Source organism: Gouania willdenowi, chromosome 6 (assembly GCF_900634775.1).
Source record: "Gouania willdenowi chromosome 6, fGouWil2.1, whole genome shotgun sequence".
In the NCBI taxonomy this organism is placed as follows: Eukaryota; Metazoa; Chordata; class Actinopteri; order Blenniiformes; family Gobiesocidae; genus Gouania; species Gouania willdenowi.
Genome location: NC_041049.1, coordinates 57,577,134 through 57,591,276, shown reverse-complemented (window position 1 = coordinate 57,591,276; position 14,143 = coordinate 57,577,134). Strand labels below are relative to the sequence as shown.

The window sequence follows — 14,143 nt, the reverse complement described above, 5'->3', positions numbered from 1 at the left end:
GTATTGTTTTCACAATCACACCTATGCCATATTTCATTGTGATACCTCATAGTTTGTTACCCCTGAAGGTTAGAAATAGATCCCCGATGAGACAGGCACAGTTTGAAAGAATCTTATTAATATTTATTAATTGGAAGAAGAAAAAAAAATGTTTTTGTTTAACTCAAAGCCTTTCCTGCTTAAATTCTAATGATACCTTGTCAGGTCAGTAAGCAAAAATTGTTGCATAATTTAAAGTCTTTGGTCCTTGAAGAGCAAAATTTCAATTAAAATGTAACATAAAAGTCAAACAGAGACCAAATACAGGCTTTGGGAGCTAAATCAATTTGTTTTTGTTTATAATAATAATAATAATGAAAAAAAATAAATAAAAAATAAACAATTATATATTAATATGTGATATAATGAATTGTTAATTATTTAATTATTGAAACTGCCCTGAATTTGACAGATTTCCAAACATAACTGATATCTTTATGTGTATCGCAGCAATCTGTGAGATAAACAAGTTGATAATTACAATGGTTTGACAATAGTCTGTGAAGATATGTAACATTGGTGCTCCACCTTTATGATTATATCTTTTCAAGACATTTTATGCATTGTCAAAAAGGTTCAGTGAACTTTCAAAACCTACATTTAAATATATATATCTTTCAAAAGACGTATATCTTTATCTGTGTACCTTATTATCTGTGTTGATACTAAGGTATCGCCATCATTGTTGTGGGGGTATGCTACGAAGCTAGATAATTATATCCTGGATTAATCTCCATTAGCGGGCTTCACCTAACCAAACATTCCCGGTCAGAGAGAAGCTGTCCTACGAAGGTCGATAACAACACGCTAATTTAAGCCAAGTGTTTTCAGCCGAAGTACGTGCGCGCTCACATAAAAGGGGTGGAGATTGCAGCGTCTGACCAATCATTACAATGGAGAAATCTGGCAGAGCGAGTGTCTTTACAATGAAGGAACAGCTTATGATCTTAAACACAAATATAATGAATTTAAATACATGATGACAACGAAGAGCAACAGTGTTAGTGCAGCGCACACGGAGAGAATGCCGACTGTGAATGCGTAAATGCGTGAGATTATTTATGATATGAATCCATTGGATGGGATGATAAACAGACAGCGCTCTGATCAGTTTCCCTTTATTACAGCACACACGTTTTTCTATTCAAGTAGACCTATTTATTACACACACACTGGGATGAGAGCACATCGTTTCACTAGTATGTTCCTGCTGATGCTGTCAGCCTCACTAGCGTATGAATGAATGAATGAATGAATGAATGAATGACTTCACCCATCCGCGCATAGGGACACACAGGCTTCATCAGCTGACTGTAGATCAGTCCATCAGATATAAATCTATATCTTTCCTAAAGGATGTTATCAGTAAATGAAATAATTGCATTTATCCATTAATAATCTTTCTTTCCTTGACGCAGCTGTCAGATCTGCACCAACCAAGATCTTCTAACAATGGGCAGGTCATTTTATTAGAGAACTGATTGGTCAGTAGGCGGGGCTTTAGTACTCACTAAGATCCTAGCCAGAACAAAACCTGGTGCTGACCAGGCTAGTCGTTCAGCCTAAGCTACCATAGTGATTTAGCTCCGTAAGATGTTAGCGAGCTTTGTAGGACAGCACTCACTGATTAAATCTTAGAAGTTAGCACAATAACAAGTAATCTCGCTTCGTAGCATACCCCCTGTGAGTCCACAGCTAATGTTGATACACGGGCAGAGCAATGAAAAACAGATTCAAAAACGCCATGCTTTGCATGATTTTTGTATAAGGACACGTGGATCAACGCCTCATGTAAATCTTTTCTTTATATTCAAATCAGAAAAACTCATTTCAGTTTCAATGAAAAAAGACGTTTTTTGCAAATAGCCTATCTGTGTCAGATACAGCATGCAGTTTGTTGTGTTTAAACAACTTTTGCATCACATGCTGAGGCTTATGTCCAATGTAACATATATACACTTCTGAGGCCAAAGTAGAAATAACACAAGAGCGTAACATTGCTATTTAATACAAGAAATACGATTGTAAAATTTAAGCCTTGGTCTAAATAATGGTGAGTGAAATTCGGCTTTGTTTAAAATTATGACTGACATGAGAAAAAATCCCTACAACAATGGATAAGTATTGGTTATTCAGGGTGCAACTGACCATTAGGAGCTATAGAAAAAAAACTTCTAAATATATGTTTTGAAAAACGAAGCTTTAGCATTACATATTTCAACTCTGACAAATTAATAATAATAATAATAATAATAATAATAATAATAATAATAATAATAATAACTTAAAAGTTATTGACTTTTTAAGCTTGCATATATATTTCTTTGAGGATTACACTACACTGTTTAGGAATTACAGTAACAGCCCTGACATAAATAAAACAACCTGTTCCCTAAGAAGAGAAAGGCAATAGCATTTATATTGTCTGAGCTTGATCATTTTAAATAAGATCTGTCAACTGGTTCATGTAAAAAGAAATGCCAGAAGGAAATTCATTAAAAAAGGCAGGCCCTTAACTGGCAATGTGAGAGATGTGACAGCAGGAAAATAAAAAAAAACAGGATACAGTGAAAAAAGTGCAATAACTAAGACCAGGCTATAGTTAGGAAAAACAAAACAATACACACTAGCACACACAGAGGCTCAGATTTCAATGACTGCTCCTAAGTATTACATAATCCCATCATGCCCAGTGACACAAAGGGCTAAAAGTATTGCCATAAACGGACACACTTCAACACAAAGCGTGATTTTCTCTACAATCACAATCAAAAAATTGCAAGAAATCTTTAGACAGATAAAGACAGACAGACAGAAGAAGAGAAGATGAGCGAGATTGGCCAATGAATTGGGGAATTCCAGAGAGAAAAGCAATTATCTTGCAGCATCTGGATGTTATGACAGCTGCTGACATGCAGGGAGAGCTGCAGCTTATTGCTTAGCTTTCATCCTTTCTCTCCACCACCCTGTCTTCACTTCCCCTCCCGTAATTCTTTCAGTAGGCTGCAAAACCATCTCCTAACTCAATCAGTCACTGCCGGTTATTGCACAAAGTAGAGATTGTATGAATACGGTTTTTTTGTGACCATTAATGTTGGAGCCACTCCATCAGTGGAGTTTATTAATGGTAAGTCCCCAAAAAAGTGCCTGCTGTAGAGTCCAGCAGAGTCCTGTCTCACAACACCATAAGAAACACAAGTGTGTCTTTTAAAAATCCACATTGACATATGACACACATTATTCACCTGAATTGACAACAAGGACCTTATTCATGTATGTGACAATTCCATGCACACAGCGACAATGTCAAATTGCTTATGTTGACATTTCTTTGCTTGCCTAAACTGAATAAAGTCTTTGCTGACTTGAAACATGTATGAGAATGAAACAGGAAAAGTGCTAAATTAAAAATGATAGTCTCTTGATGGGCTATAAGTGGTGCTACAGACTTGTGCAGGTCCCTCCCACTATAAAATCTTAATGCCACTACTGCTGCCATTCCTTCAACAGTCACATTACAATACTGTTTATATAAAGTTAACCTAAAATATTACAAAAATAGATATACTAGATACAAAAACACTAACAATCTAGTCATGCAATATTTTAATATAAGTTGACACTAAACTAGTTTTATGCAATCAACCCAAGTTCGTTTGGATGTGATCAGCGAGGGTAAAGAAAAACAGGTTTGCTTTTTTGCTGTTGTGTGACTGCTTAGAAAAAGTAAACTGCTGGTTGAGTGAAAACTTCCTTCAACTAAATCATGACAAGATGGAGGTGAATGTCTTTGGTAACAAGGAAAAGAGGACAGCTGTCAGCGAGTGTCTTGAGTCTCGATCTTTAAAAGCTAAAGACCAAGTCAAAAACTTTGGTGTTCTGATTGACTCAGATCTTACATTCAGCAGTCAGATCAAATCTATCAGCTTCTACCACCTAAAGAACATCTCCAGAGTGAAAGGTTTAATGACTCAGAAAGATCAGGAGAAACTGGTCCATGCTTTTATCTCCAGCAGACTGGACTATTGTAATGGTCTTCTGACAGGAATCACCCAAAAGATCATCAAACATCTACAGCTGGTTCAGAACGCTGCAGCTCGGGTCTTAACCAGAACAAAGAGGTCAGAACACATTACTCCAGTTTTAAAGTCTTTACACTGGCTCCCAGTCAGCCTCAGAATAGACTTTAAAGTTCTGCTGCTGATGTATAAATCTGTGAATGGGTTTGATCCAGAATACATCAGTGAGATGTTAGTCAGGTATGAACCCAGCAGGTCTCTCAGATCTATGGACACAGGTCAGATAGTGGAGCCCAGAGCTCACAGTAAACATGGTGATGCTGTGTTTAGTTGTTATGCTGCAAAGAAGTGGAACAAACTGCCAGCAGAGCTGAAGTCAGCTCAAAAGTTAAAGGCACTTTTTTTCTCTGCTGCGTATGATTGAGAGGGAGATTTTTGGTCATGTTGTTGATGTAATGTGTTTGTTGATGATTTTAAATGTTTTTACTGATGATTTTAAATGATGTTCTTATAGATTTTAAGCTGTTGAATGTTTTCTGTTGCACCATGTAAAGCACATTGAGTTGCCTTGTGTATGAAATGTGCCATAGAAATAAATTTGCCTTGTGTTTCCTTTTGCTACGTTTAACGCACAGCAGTTAGCGAGGAGGCCACATTTCTTTATTAATCATAAAAAATGATCACAGAAGTGCATTCCCTTTGCCAAGTTCAACCCACTTCTGTCTTTTAGGTTTAAATTCAAATCCTTACAATCCATCATAGTGATTAGGGGCTTTCTACTGCTTACCATTCTATGTATTTATGTGGGGAATTTAAAAGAAGGTTAGCTAGAGTGCGTCTCAGAGTTTAATGCTCCATTTAATCACCTCGTGATTTTTGCTGAACGGGAAAAAAAATGCGAGCAGACTTTTCCCACCAACTTTCTCCACACATCTCTAATTAGTCCCCATGTGTTTGAACAAGACAACATTTCTTTTATGTCTTTGATCTTACAGTGTCTGGGTAATTACTATGGCTTCTGAGCCTATCATGAAAACCGTGTGACCACTGAACGTCATGTTATAGTCTAGTCTAGTGTAAGTGTTGAACTTAGGCCCAGGCTTTAACTAGGTTATTGCAAAAGAGAATAACTGTCATAGAAACACAAAATTGAAAAGTAATGACAGTGGGATCAGTTAGCAAATCTAGCATTTATCAAACGTGACATAATACACTAGATTAATTCTACATCGATCTTATATTTCAGGCCCCTCTGGAGCTTATGGATTCTCTTCTCTTCATTACTATTTCTGTCATTTCTGCCTTTTCAGTCCTAAGTCAATGAAGAAAAACCATCTGTTGCAATTAATCACTCTAAACTGAAGTCAAAATTGTGCCAAACTAAGTATTCAACTGGGTTGTTAGTAGAGCATCAAAAACCGAAAAAAGAAACAGGTTTCTATAATTAACTGAAGCCTGAATTTATCTCACCAGTGTGGTAGTGGAGAATCATCTCATCTTTGTAGACCCCAGAGGTGATTGGCTGGAAATCTACAGTGACCTGAATGCCCTCGTGCACATCAAGAGTCCCAGATGAGGGTGTCACTGAGAAAGGACTGAAATTAAGAAACATTGTGAGGAAATTAGCAAATGCGACACAGGCAGGAATGTTGAGAGATGATTTTGGCTGTGGCTGTGCAGCAGATGAAAAAGGACAAACTCTCCTTAGAAACAGAAACCTACCTCTGTGTGTAAAGCTTGAACTTTGCTTGACAGTTTCCTACATTGCGAACAAAGCAAGTTTTCTCTGTTGACGCCTTCACGAGACATGCAGGCAAATTTATATCGTCTCCAAAATTAAGAATGGCTCGTGGTCCAATGGCACTGATTGGAACCTCAAAGCGTTCCCTTTCTGTGCAAAAAAATAGACTATGGCAATAGTCCTGTGGGGGGGAAAAGGAATCCATACATTAAAACACAGTCTGTAACACAGAACACGAGGGAAAAGCTCAGTATTTGTTTGAAATATGAAATTCCAAGCACCAACCATGTTCTCTTGGGGTGTGAAGAGGACTGAGAAAGTGGCAGTCATTCCTGGTGCAACTTTTTTACCAGGAGACTCATGTCTTTTCACTTGAAAATACAGCGAATCCACTTGTTCCAACTTCACACATCTTGGAACCTGAGTAACAGAAATGACTTCACTTTACAAAAGAACTCACAAATGCGAAAAAAAAATAAAATAAATTCTAACTTGATATCACAATCAGGGTTTTTGCAGCTAGCCTGGTGCACATCTTTTACTTTTGACTTTGTATGTCCAGGTATGGCAGTCTTATAGATTACACTGGTTTGATTCATATTCTACCTCTAGGGATGGGCAATATTACTGTTCCACCAATATCAAACATCATACTATTAAATTGTATATAATTAATATTATGTACATGTCATGTAAATGCATGTGTATATGTATGTGTGTAAATGTGTGAACGTGTATATATGTATATATATATGTTTAATATGCATGCATAAACTGTTTATATACAGTAGAACTTTGTGAAGAATATATATTGAATGTGTATTGTAGAACTAGTAACATTAGTTTCCTAATTATTATGATGTATTTTTTCTATTAATCTATCTATATATCGGAAAAATAGTGCCGGAAAATATTGACTTATCGAATATCGGCAAAGGTCATTATTGAACATCTATAAATAATTAACACACCTTGTCATTGTTGAGCAGAACAAGAGGTAACTCGTAAGTGAGTTCAGGAGAGAAGTTCTGGAAGATCAGCTCAGATGGGTAAGGCTGGAAAAGTGCCTGATCCAGACCTACAATGGTTGTCTGAAAGCACACACACACACACAGACACTGTAACAACTGATGTAATGCGCTGCAATCGGGCACTACTACTTTGATTTTGAGGTATGAGAAGGAGGTGTGATATTGTATTCTCTGTTAACATGGACCATTACTAAATAGAAAGTGTCTATTTGTACGGTTGCTGTCTTAGGGTTAAGGTTAGGTTATAACCCTATATCGCAACAATTTTTAGGGTTAGGGTCAGGTTTAGTCTTAGTCATGTGACCAAAACTGGCCAATGACTGACCAATCACGTAACCTAAACTGGCCAAATGGGGGCACTGCGTATGGATAGAATGTCGGTATATCGATACGGCAACCATACGGATAGCCACTGCCTACTATATATATACTATACGATACCATATATACTACACTATACTATATATACTATATATACTATATTCTTTTTGAAGGAGGGCAAATCCCATGAACCATAAATTGTCTTCTTCAAAAATAAGAATTTTTTTTTTAAAAAACCAAAAAAGGCAAAGTATGGTACTTTTTTTAGGCCGTAAAGTTACAGTGCAGGTATAGCTTGATAACCTTTTAGCAAAAGCTGAAAGGTTGTATAAATTGTCTTGACTTTTCAAAAGCAAATAAGTAACTACAGCAGAGTCTCAGTCATAAAAGCCAGTTTTTATAGTAAGCAATAATGACGTTTAAGAGTATAGGAAAGGGACTTTATCATTAGGCAGAGCATAGCTTGCTATTCTAAAATTCTACCAACATAGTGCATTCAGAATTAGCCACCTATCATTTTGTTTTGCTATATGATGATTTGTTTAACTTTATGTCTCTCGAGATGACAAGATGATAATTTCACTCATTACAGTCAACAACAAATGAGGTCCACATCTACTGTATGTCCTTCTCGGTGCGATGTGTTTAGACACTATATGAGTTCAAATGCTTTTTACGAACTTTCCAAAGCACTTCTGCTCCAAGCACTTGTTTAAAAGAGCTTGTAAAAGAGCACAGCACTGAGTCACATTGGTTGCCCTCTGCCTATCAATTAGAGCCTGCTGACTAAGGGAGCACAGGTCTTTGAACAATTAAAATGCCGACAGCATATATTTTCTATTTATGCATTAATGAGGAGTTTGAGTGCAGTCAGTGACTAATGCATTTTAGATCTGCTGTTGCAATGAACCTTATTTACTACATACCTAATGTTCTAATGTTGTAAAAAAAAGGACAAACATTAAGTAAAACATAAAGTAAAACAAATAATGATGCAACACTGAGCACATGTAAAGGTTATAAATAGTTTTTCTTCAGGATTGTTTCCTGAGCTTCATTGTAATGTAGAAAGACACAGGAAACATCTCTAAATATTTCATCTTTTACTTCTCACTCATGTCTCTTTTTCTGCTTTTCATTATTACAAATACAGAGTTGGTATAGTAGAAGCTGGTGTTTACCTTCTGACAAGAAACACTGCTCTTGTCATCAAACAGCTCCAAAATGCGAGGCGGGTGCACCACAGCGTTGTTCAGGCGTTCCTCGGAGGTCTGTTTCATCTCCCGGGTGTAAATGGATGGAGATACCTGCAATCCCAGCAAAAGCACAGGCTGTTAGCTCCACTAACAATCGGTTTATTTACTATTACATTAGCCCTGATGGGTCACTGACTGTTAACACTGACAATAGGAAAACACGCAATCCTGAGACGCACAAACATACAAGAACTAAAAACATACATGAGTTGGTTTGATTTAATATTTACAAAATTTGGTATTTTTACTCAGCAACATTCAGTGATTACTGAGCAAGAGAGAAATATTCTTAAAAAAAATTATATTTGTGTTTTTCATAATGCAGCCAAATGAAAAAAGCTTTTTGGTCTGAATTCCAAAACAGAAATAAATCAACTATAAAACAAAAAATCAGCTTTGATGCAGTCACCTTCTGGCTTCAGGAAATCAAGTTTAAAAGTAAAAAGTAAAAAGTGAAGCTCTATAATTGCTGAGTGGAGGTCACTGAAACAACACATTGATTTTGCTCCCTTTGAAGAAGCCAAGGTAATTATCAGGACAATCTGTCATTGGATGTTCAATCTTTAAAAGAATGCATGGGTCAAATGTGTCAAAGACAGCTTTTCAAGCTGCGGTCAATTACATTTTTCAATTACAATTACGTCTATAATGATCAATGTAACTTTGTTATGATTACGGTGACAGGCATTTTCTCCATTTACAATGAAATTACAATTGTTATTTTTTGAAAGGAGACCGTCTTCTGATCGAGAGGTTGGGGGTTCAATCCCAGTCTATACTATTTTTTTTTTTTTTTTTTTACCAGATTATTTGTTGAAGTGTCCTTGGGCAAGACACTGAACCCTAAGTTGCTCCCAGAGGTCGACTAGCGCCTTGCATGGCAACTCAGTCCCATTGGTGTGTGAATGGGTGAATGAGCTGATATGTAAAACGCTTTGGGACTACTTCAGTGTAGGGATAAAGCGCGATATAAATCAAGTACATTTATACAATACAATTACATTCTCAATTACTAAAGTTCAAATTCAATAAATCACTATTGCTGAGCTTTTAATATATAACCTTATCAAATATTTTGGTTGCCTTGTTAGGCTTACTAATCAATGATTATATTGTCATTAATAATCATTTTTAAATGGTAAGATGATCCTCGAGAGAAGTGAGAGATAGTGGGGAAACATGAATCATATTCTAATCATTGTTAACTACATGTGTAAGCCACAGAACATGGTTCCAGTTTTGCATTTTAATTAGATTGTAATTGACAGTTTTTATAGAATTACAATTACAAAGTACGATCCAATTATGATTACAACAACAATATAAAAGTGAGAGAAAAGCGAGTACAACTTGTAACAGTAAAGTCAAAGTCAGCTTAATTGTCGAATCCACTACATGTACAACACATGTACAGTAGAGATACGAAATTACTATTCTCTCCACCACACACTTTTACAAACACAAAAACATGACAATGTAGAATATATAAATTATGAAGTCAGTCCAACAACAACAAAACAAGTATTTACAATATTTACAGTGATTGACTCACCCTTCTTGGCTTGTCCACCTTTGCAACCACTTTGTAACGGCGGACCAGTGCTGTGCTGCCCTTTGATGTCATTTCTAATAGGAATTGTGGTAAAATCGCCTGTAAATGTGAAAACAGCAGAAGAGTAGAAAGTTTGTCAGATAATAAACACTTCAATATTATCTCATTTTCAAAGTCAAAAGAAAAAAATGTCCATAAAACTAATGGACAGTTGTGTTAACAGAACAGACAACACACAGTGTCGCTTAAACCTCAAAATAATGTAGGACATGCTATTTTAGGTATTGATGATTAATGTACAGATATCTGGCATAAGATTGGGCAGTGGTGGCACAGGTAGGGGTCAATTACATTTTTCAATTACAATTATGTTTTCCATCATCCATGTCAATTTACAATTCAGATATGATTAAGATAACTGCATTTTTTCCAAATACAAATAAATTACAATTAGAATTTTTCTCCTGAAAGTCAATTACAATTACGTTCTCATTTACAAATGTTCGATTACAATTTCACTAACTGTCATATAGTGTTGTGATGATTGTATGCGTTTTTTGTGTGTACAATGTCATTTTTGGCATCTTTACATTTACCTTTTAGTACATTTATTAAAATATCTTATGTAAACGCCCAATGAGGGACAAGAATTGGAATTTAGCAATTACTATAAACTCTTTGTACAAAACATCTATCTATCTATAAAAGCATGGAATCTCTGTCTGTGTGTCTGTATGTGGGTTAAATATCTCTGCGGTTCAGGGACAGACAGAGCTGAGACTTTCAACATGGCTGCTGCTTGGTTCAAGGGTTGGACTGCAATGATACCGTTTATAAATTATTTCATAAAGGCAGCTTTGCAGCATAGCTCAATGTTATGAATTGGCGCTATACAAATTGAAATCGATTGATTAGTGAAGTTATTTTGAGACATAATGGCCTCTTTCAATGGCAAAATAAAAAAATAAAAAACAAGAATCAACAGAAGAAATTTCTAACTCTCTTTCTCAGCAAGCTGCAGATGCATGCTAGCCTATATTACAGTGCTAAATATATACATACTTCCTACGGGCACTGCATCAGACAGTTAAATTCACAGTATTGTTACTCTGGAAAATTCTACTATTAATATTGAAAATGACTAGTAATATATCCTAAACCCTAACTCTTATAACATTTACCACCTGTATTAGTGTGAAAATTGACTGACACTTAATATGAAACATAATTTAATATTTGGTATGTGTAAGCCATTGACCTGTTTTGTGTTAAATTAAATTGTAATTGCAAGGTTTTATTGTATTTCCATGGTAATTACAATTACAAAGTAAAGGGGGGGCAAGGGGGCATTGCCCCCCTCTAGTGATCAAAAGTTTTTATTACAGTATTACAGTACAGCTATATAAAATTGATGCATTATTATTTATTATTATTATTACTCTCTCATTCTTTAAGTTACAGGAGGTGCTGAACATTTCAAGCTGCATTTTGGATTGCAGCAGTTCATGTATGGTACTGCAGAAAAAATTAAGCAGAAAGATTTAATCATGACTTTACAACATTCAACAATGCGTCAACTAATTTTTTTAGTCAACATTATCAATTATGTTACTAATTGTTTTTGGATTATTGATTATGTTACATATATTGTGGTTGGCATGAATCTTGGGACGTTCTATATATTTAATTCTATTTTTTTTTTCACCCCCCCCCCAGCAAGAATCTCAAACTCCGCCTATAGAAAAAAAAGTGAGTACAACTAGCAGCAGTAAACAAAGGATAGACTCACCCTTCTTGACTTTGCAACCGTTTTGGTACGGCGGACCACAGGTGTGTTGCCCTTTGACGTCATTTCTAATTGGAATCGCGGAAAAATCGCCTGTAAATGTGAAAGGAGCAGAAGAGTAGAAAGTTTGTCAGATAAATAAACACTTAAATATCATCTCATTTTCAAAGTCAAGAGAAAATACTCTTAGAAAGAATACAGAGTTTATCACAACCCATAAAACCACTGAACACTTCTAGCAACAGTGCAGACAACATGTGCGATGCCGATATTGCAGCCTTGAGTGATGGCCGATATCGATACTATACCATATCAGCACGGATCATACATACTTTTTTTTTTTACTTATTTTGTATTGCGGGAGGTTAGAAAATGCTTGATCAAGTGATGTTAATGAAACAGAGAACAACAGTTCACTTCAGTAATTTTTTACTGTCCGTATATGGTGGGAACAACTGAGGGCGGGGACAAAAACAACAAAAACTTATCGGAGCGCTCATATCGGAGATTTTAGATGCAGCCCGATAAAATCCGATATTCGTTTTTATCAGACCGATATCCAATATCAATATCGGATCGGGACACCTTCTAAACAATACAGCACAAAATACTGCAATAACAACTGCCAGGGGTTAACGAACATACAGAGCCACAGCTTCAGAGTAAAACATTATAAAAAAAAAAAAAAAATGAAGAGAACACAATCAAAAGTCTTAATTTCATATAAGTGGAGTGTTTGATGGTTTTCATATATTGTATGACTTCATTTTCAAAAATAGAAAGCAGCGGTTTTGTGTACCGACATTTGTGAATATGCCATTTAGCTAAAAGTATAATAAGGTTAAAGACAGACGGATAGTCTGCCCGTCTTTGTGTTTAGCTGACTCATGTTTTACACCCAGGTGTGGCTCATTCCCAATCAGGCCTCCTTCACAGAATGATGGCTGCTTGGTTTTCAATGTCAGGGATGGGGTCAAGTGTGATTATAATCATTAATTTTAATTTTAAAAATCTGTCACTGTCGTAGTCGTAATGACATTGTATTTAAGTTAAGATAATTAACTTTGTAATTGTAATTAAAAAAAAATTGTCAATTATAATTTAACGCAAAACTGAGGAACCATGTACAGTTATACACATATGTAGTTCACAATTATTTTTTAAAAAAATCAAGCTTTTCCACATTTTACCGTTTGAAAAGTTTAAATCTAGAAGTACATTGACACACAAAAAAAAGGCTCAGATGCCCAAACCAAAAATAATAAAACCTATATATTAATATAAAGCCTAACAAAAAAAAAAAAAAAACAATAGATAGGAAATAAATTAGACGATAAATATTTATTTTTAGTGTACCTTTCAGCTGATTTAGGACACACTAACACTTATATTAGGTTATTTATTTCAGACTCAGTAATGGTGATTAATGTTAATCTTAATAAAATCATAATTACATGAGATTAAAGTCGTAATTTTTCGAGAATAAAACTGAAATACAAACCGGATCTTGTCTGTATTGCGGTCACTCCTGCGTTATGGAGGAAAATGTGGAGCATTTAGTGAGATTATATTTCTATTTAGGTTTCACACATGGCAAAATACTGAGCCTTTTGACCCATCAATATCACACTGTTGAAGTTTAAGGACGTTATAGCAACTTTACATACGTTTGCGCTTGTTCCGACGAAAAAAGCTAATAGCCTCTCCTGTGGAGAAGGAACTGGATGGAAGTGGTCGACATTTTAGTTGCGTTCACATGAACAGGGAATTCTGAGCGCTAGTCTATACCAATACTAGTTTTTTTTTTGTTTTTTTTTTAAAGATTAGGCTTTAGGCTCCTAAAATTATGACTATATTCTCAAAATATTACGATTTTAATCCCAAATTATTACGACTTTAACTAAATTACGACATTATTGTCATAAAATGACGACTTTTATCTCGTAGTGCTCCGATTTCTATTTATTTTAAAATGGCTTTTGAGTGTTGTAAGACAAACTAACATCAACTACTGCACAAAACAAGTGATAAACACACTTTTAGATGATGTTACACAACCGTACCTCAGTAAAAACTCCCACAAGTTAAACTTCACGGGGTGTTCAAGATATTAGAAGGCGCTCCTGACTGTTCTTCGAGCAGCAGTACCTCTTTTAAAGAATTAGACATCAGAGGCCTGAGTTACCATGACGACTTGTCAACACAGAACTAAGACAGGAGAGCGGCAAGTCACGCAAGATGTTCTGAGTCACTTGTTACTGGTCGAGATTCATCATTACGGCCCTCTGCTTTTTATTTATTTATTTATTTATTTATTTATTTATTTATTTATTTATTTAAATGTAAAATAATAAAAGCACAATGACAATTTGCAGAAGCCGATAACAAAAAATAAACA

The 14,143-nt window shown here is 35.5% G+C and overlaps 1 protein-coding gene across 3 annotated transcripts in view; it reads right to left on the bottom strand.

Annotated features, from left to right (window-relative positions):
• hydin (HYDIN axonemal central pair apparatus protein) overlaps window positions 1-13,942 on the bottom strand; it is a 68,655-nt gene extending 54,713 nt beyond the window's left edge. For 2 of the 3 annotated variants that reach the window (XM_028448832.1, XM_028448834.1), the window contains exons 1-8: window positions 13,809-13,942; window positions 11,749-11,838; window positions 9,960-10,058; window positions 8,333-8,458; window positions 6,771-6,890; window positions 6,085-6,219; window positions 5,781-5,980; window positions 5,529-5,653 (exon numbers count right to left, since the gene is read on the bottom strand). In XM_028448832.1, coding sequence (XP_028304633.1) covers window positions 5,529-5,653; window positions 5,781-5,980; window positions 6,085-6,219; window positions 6,771-6,890; window positions 8,333-8,458; window positions 9,960-10,058; window positions 11,749-11,811 — 868 coding nt within the window. In that variant the 5' untranslated portion in view covers window positions 11,812-11,838; window positions 13,809-13,942. Of the gene's footprint in view, window positions 1-5,528; window positions 5,654-5,780; window positions 5,981-6,084; window positions 6,220-6,770; window positions 6,891-8,332; window positions 8,459-9,959; window positions 10,059-11,748; window positions 11,839-13,412; window positions 13,497-13,808 lie in introns of those variants that run through there. The other variant, XM_028448833.1, reaches the window with a different exon arrangement.
• Window positions 13,943-14,143: the final 201 nt, after the last annotated feature.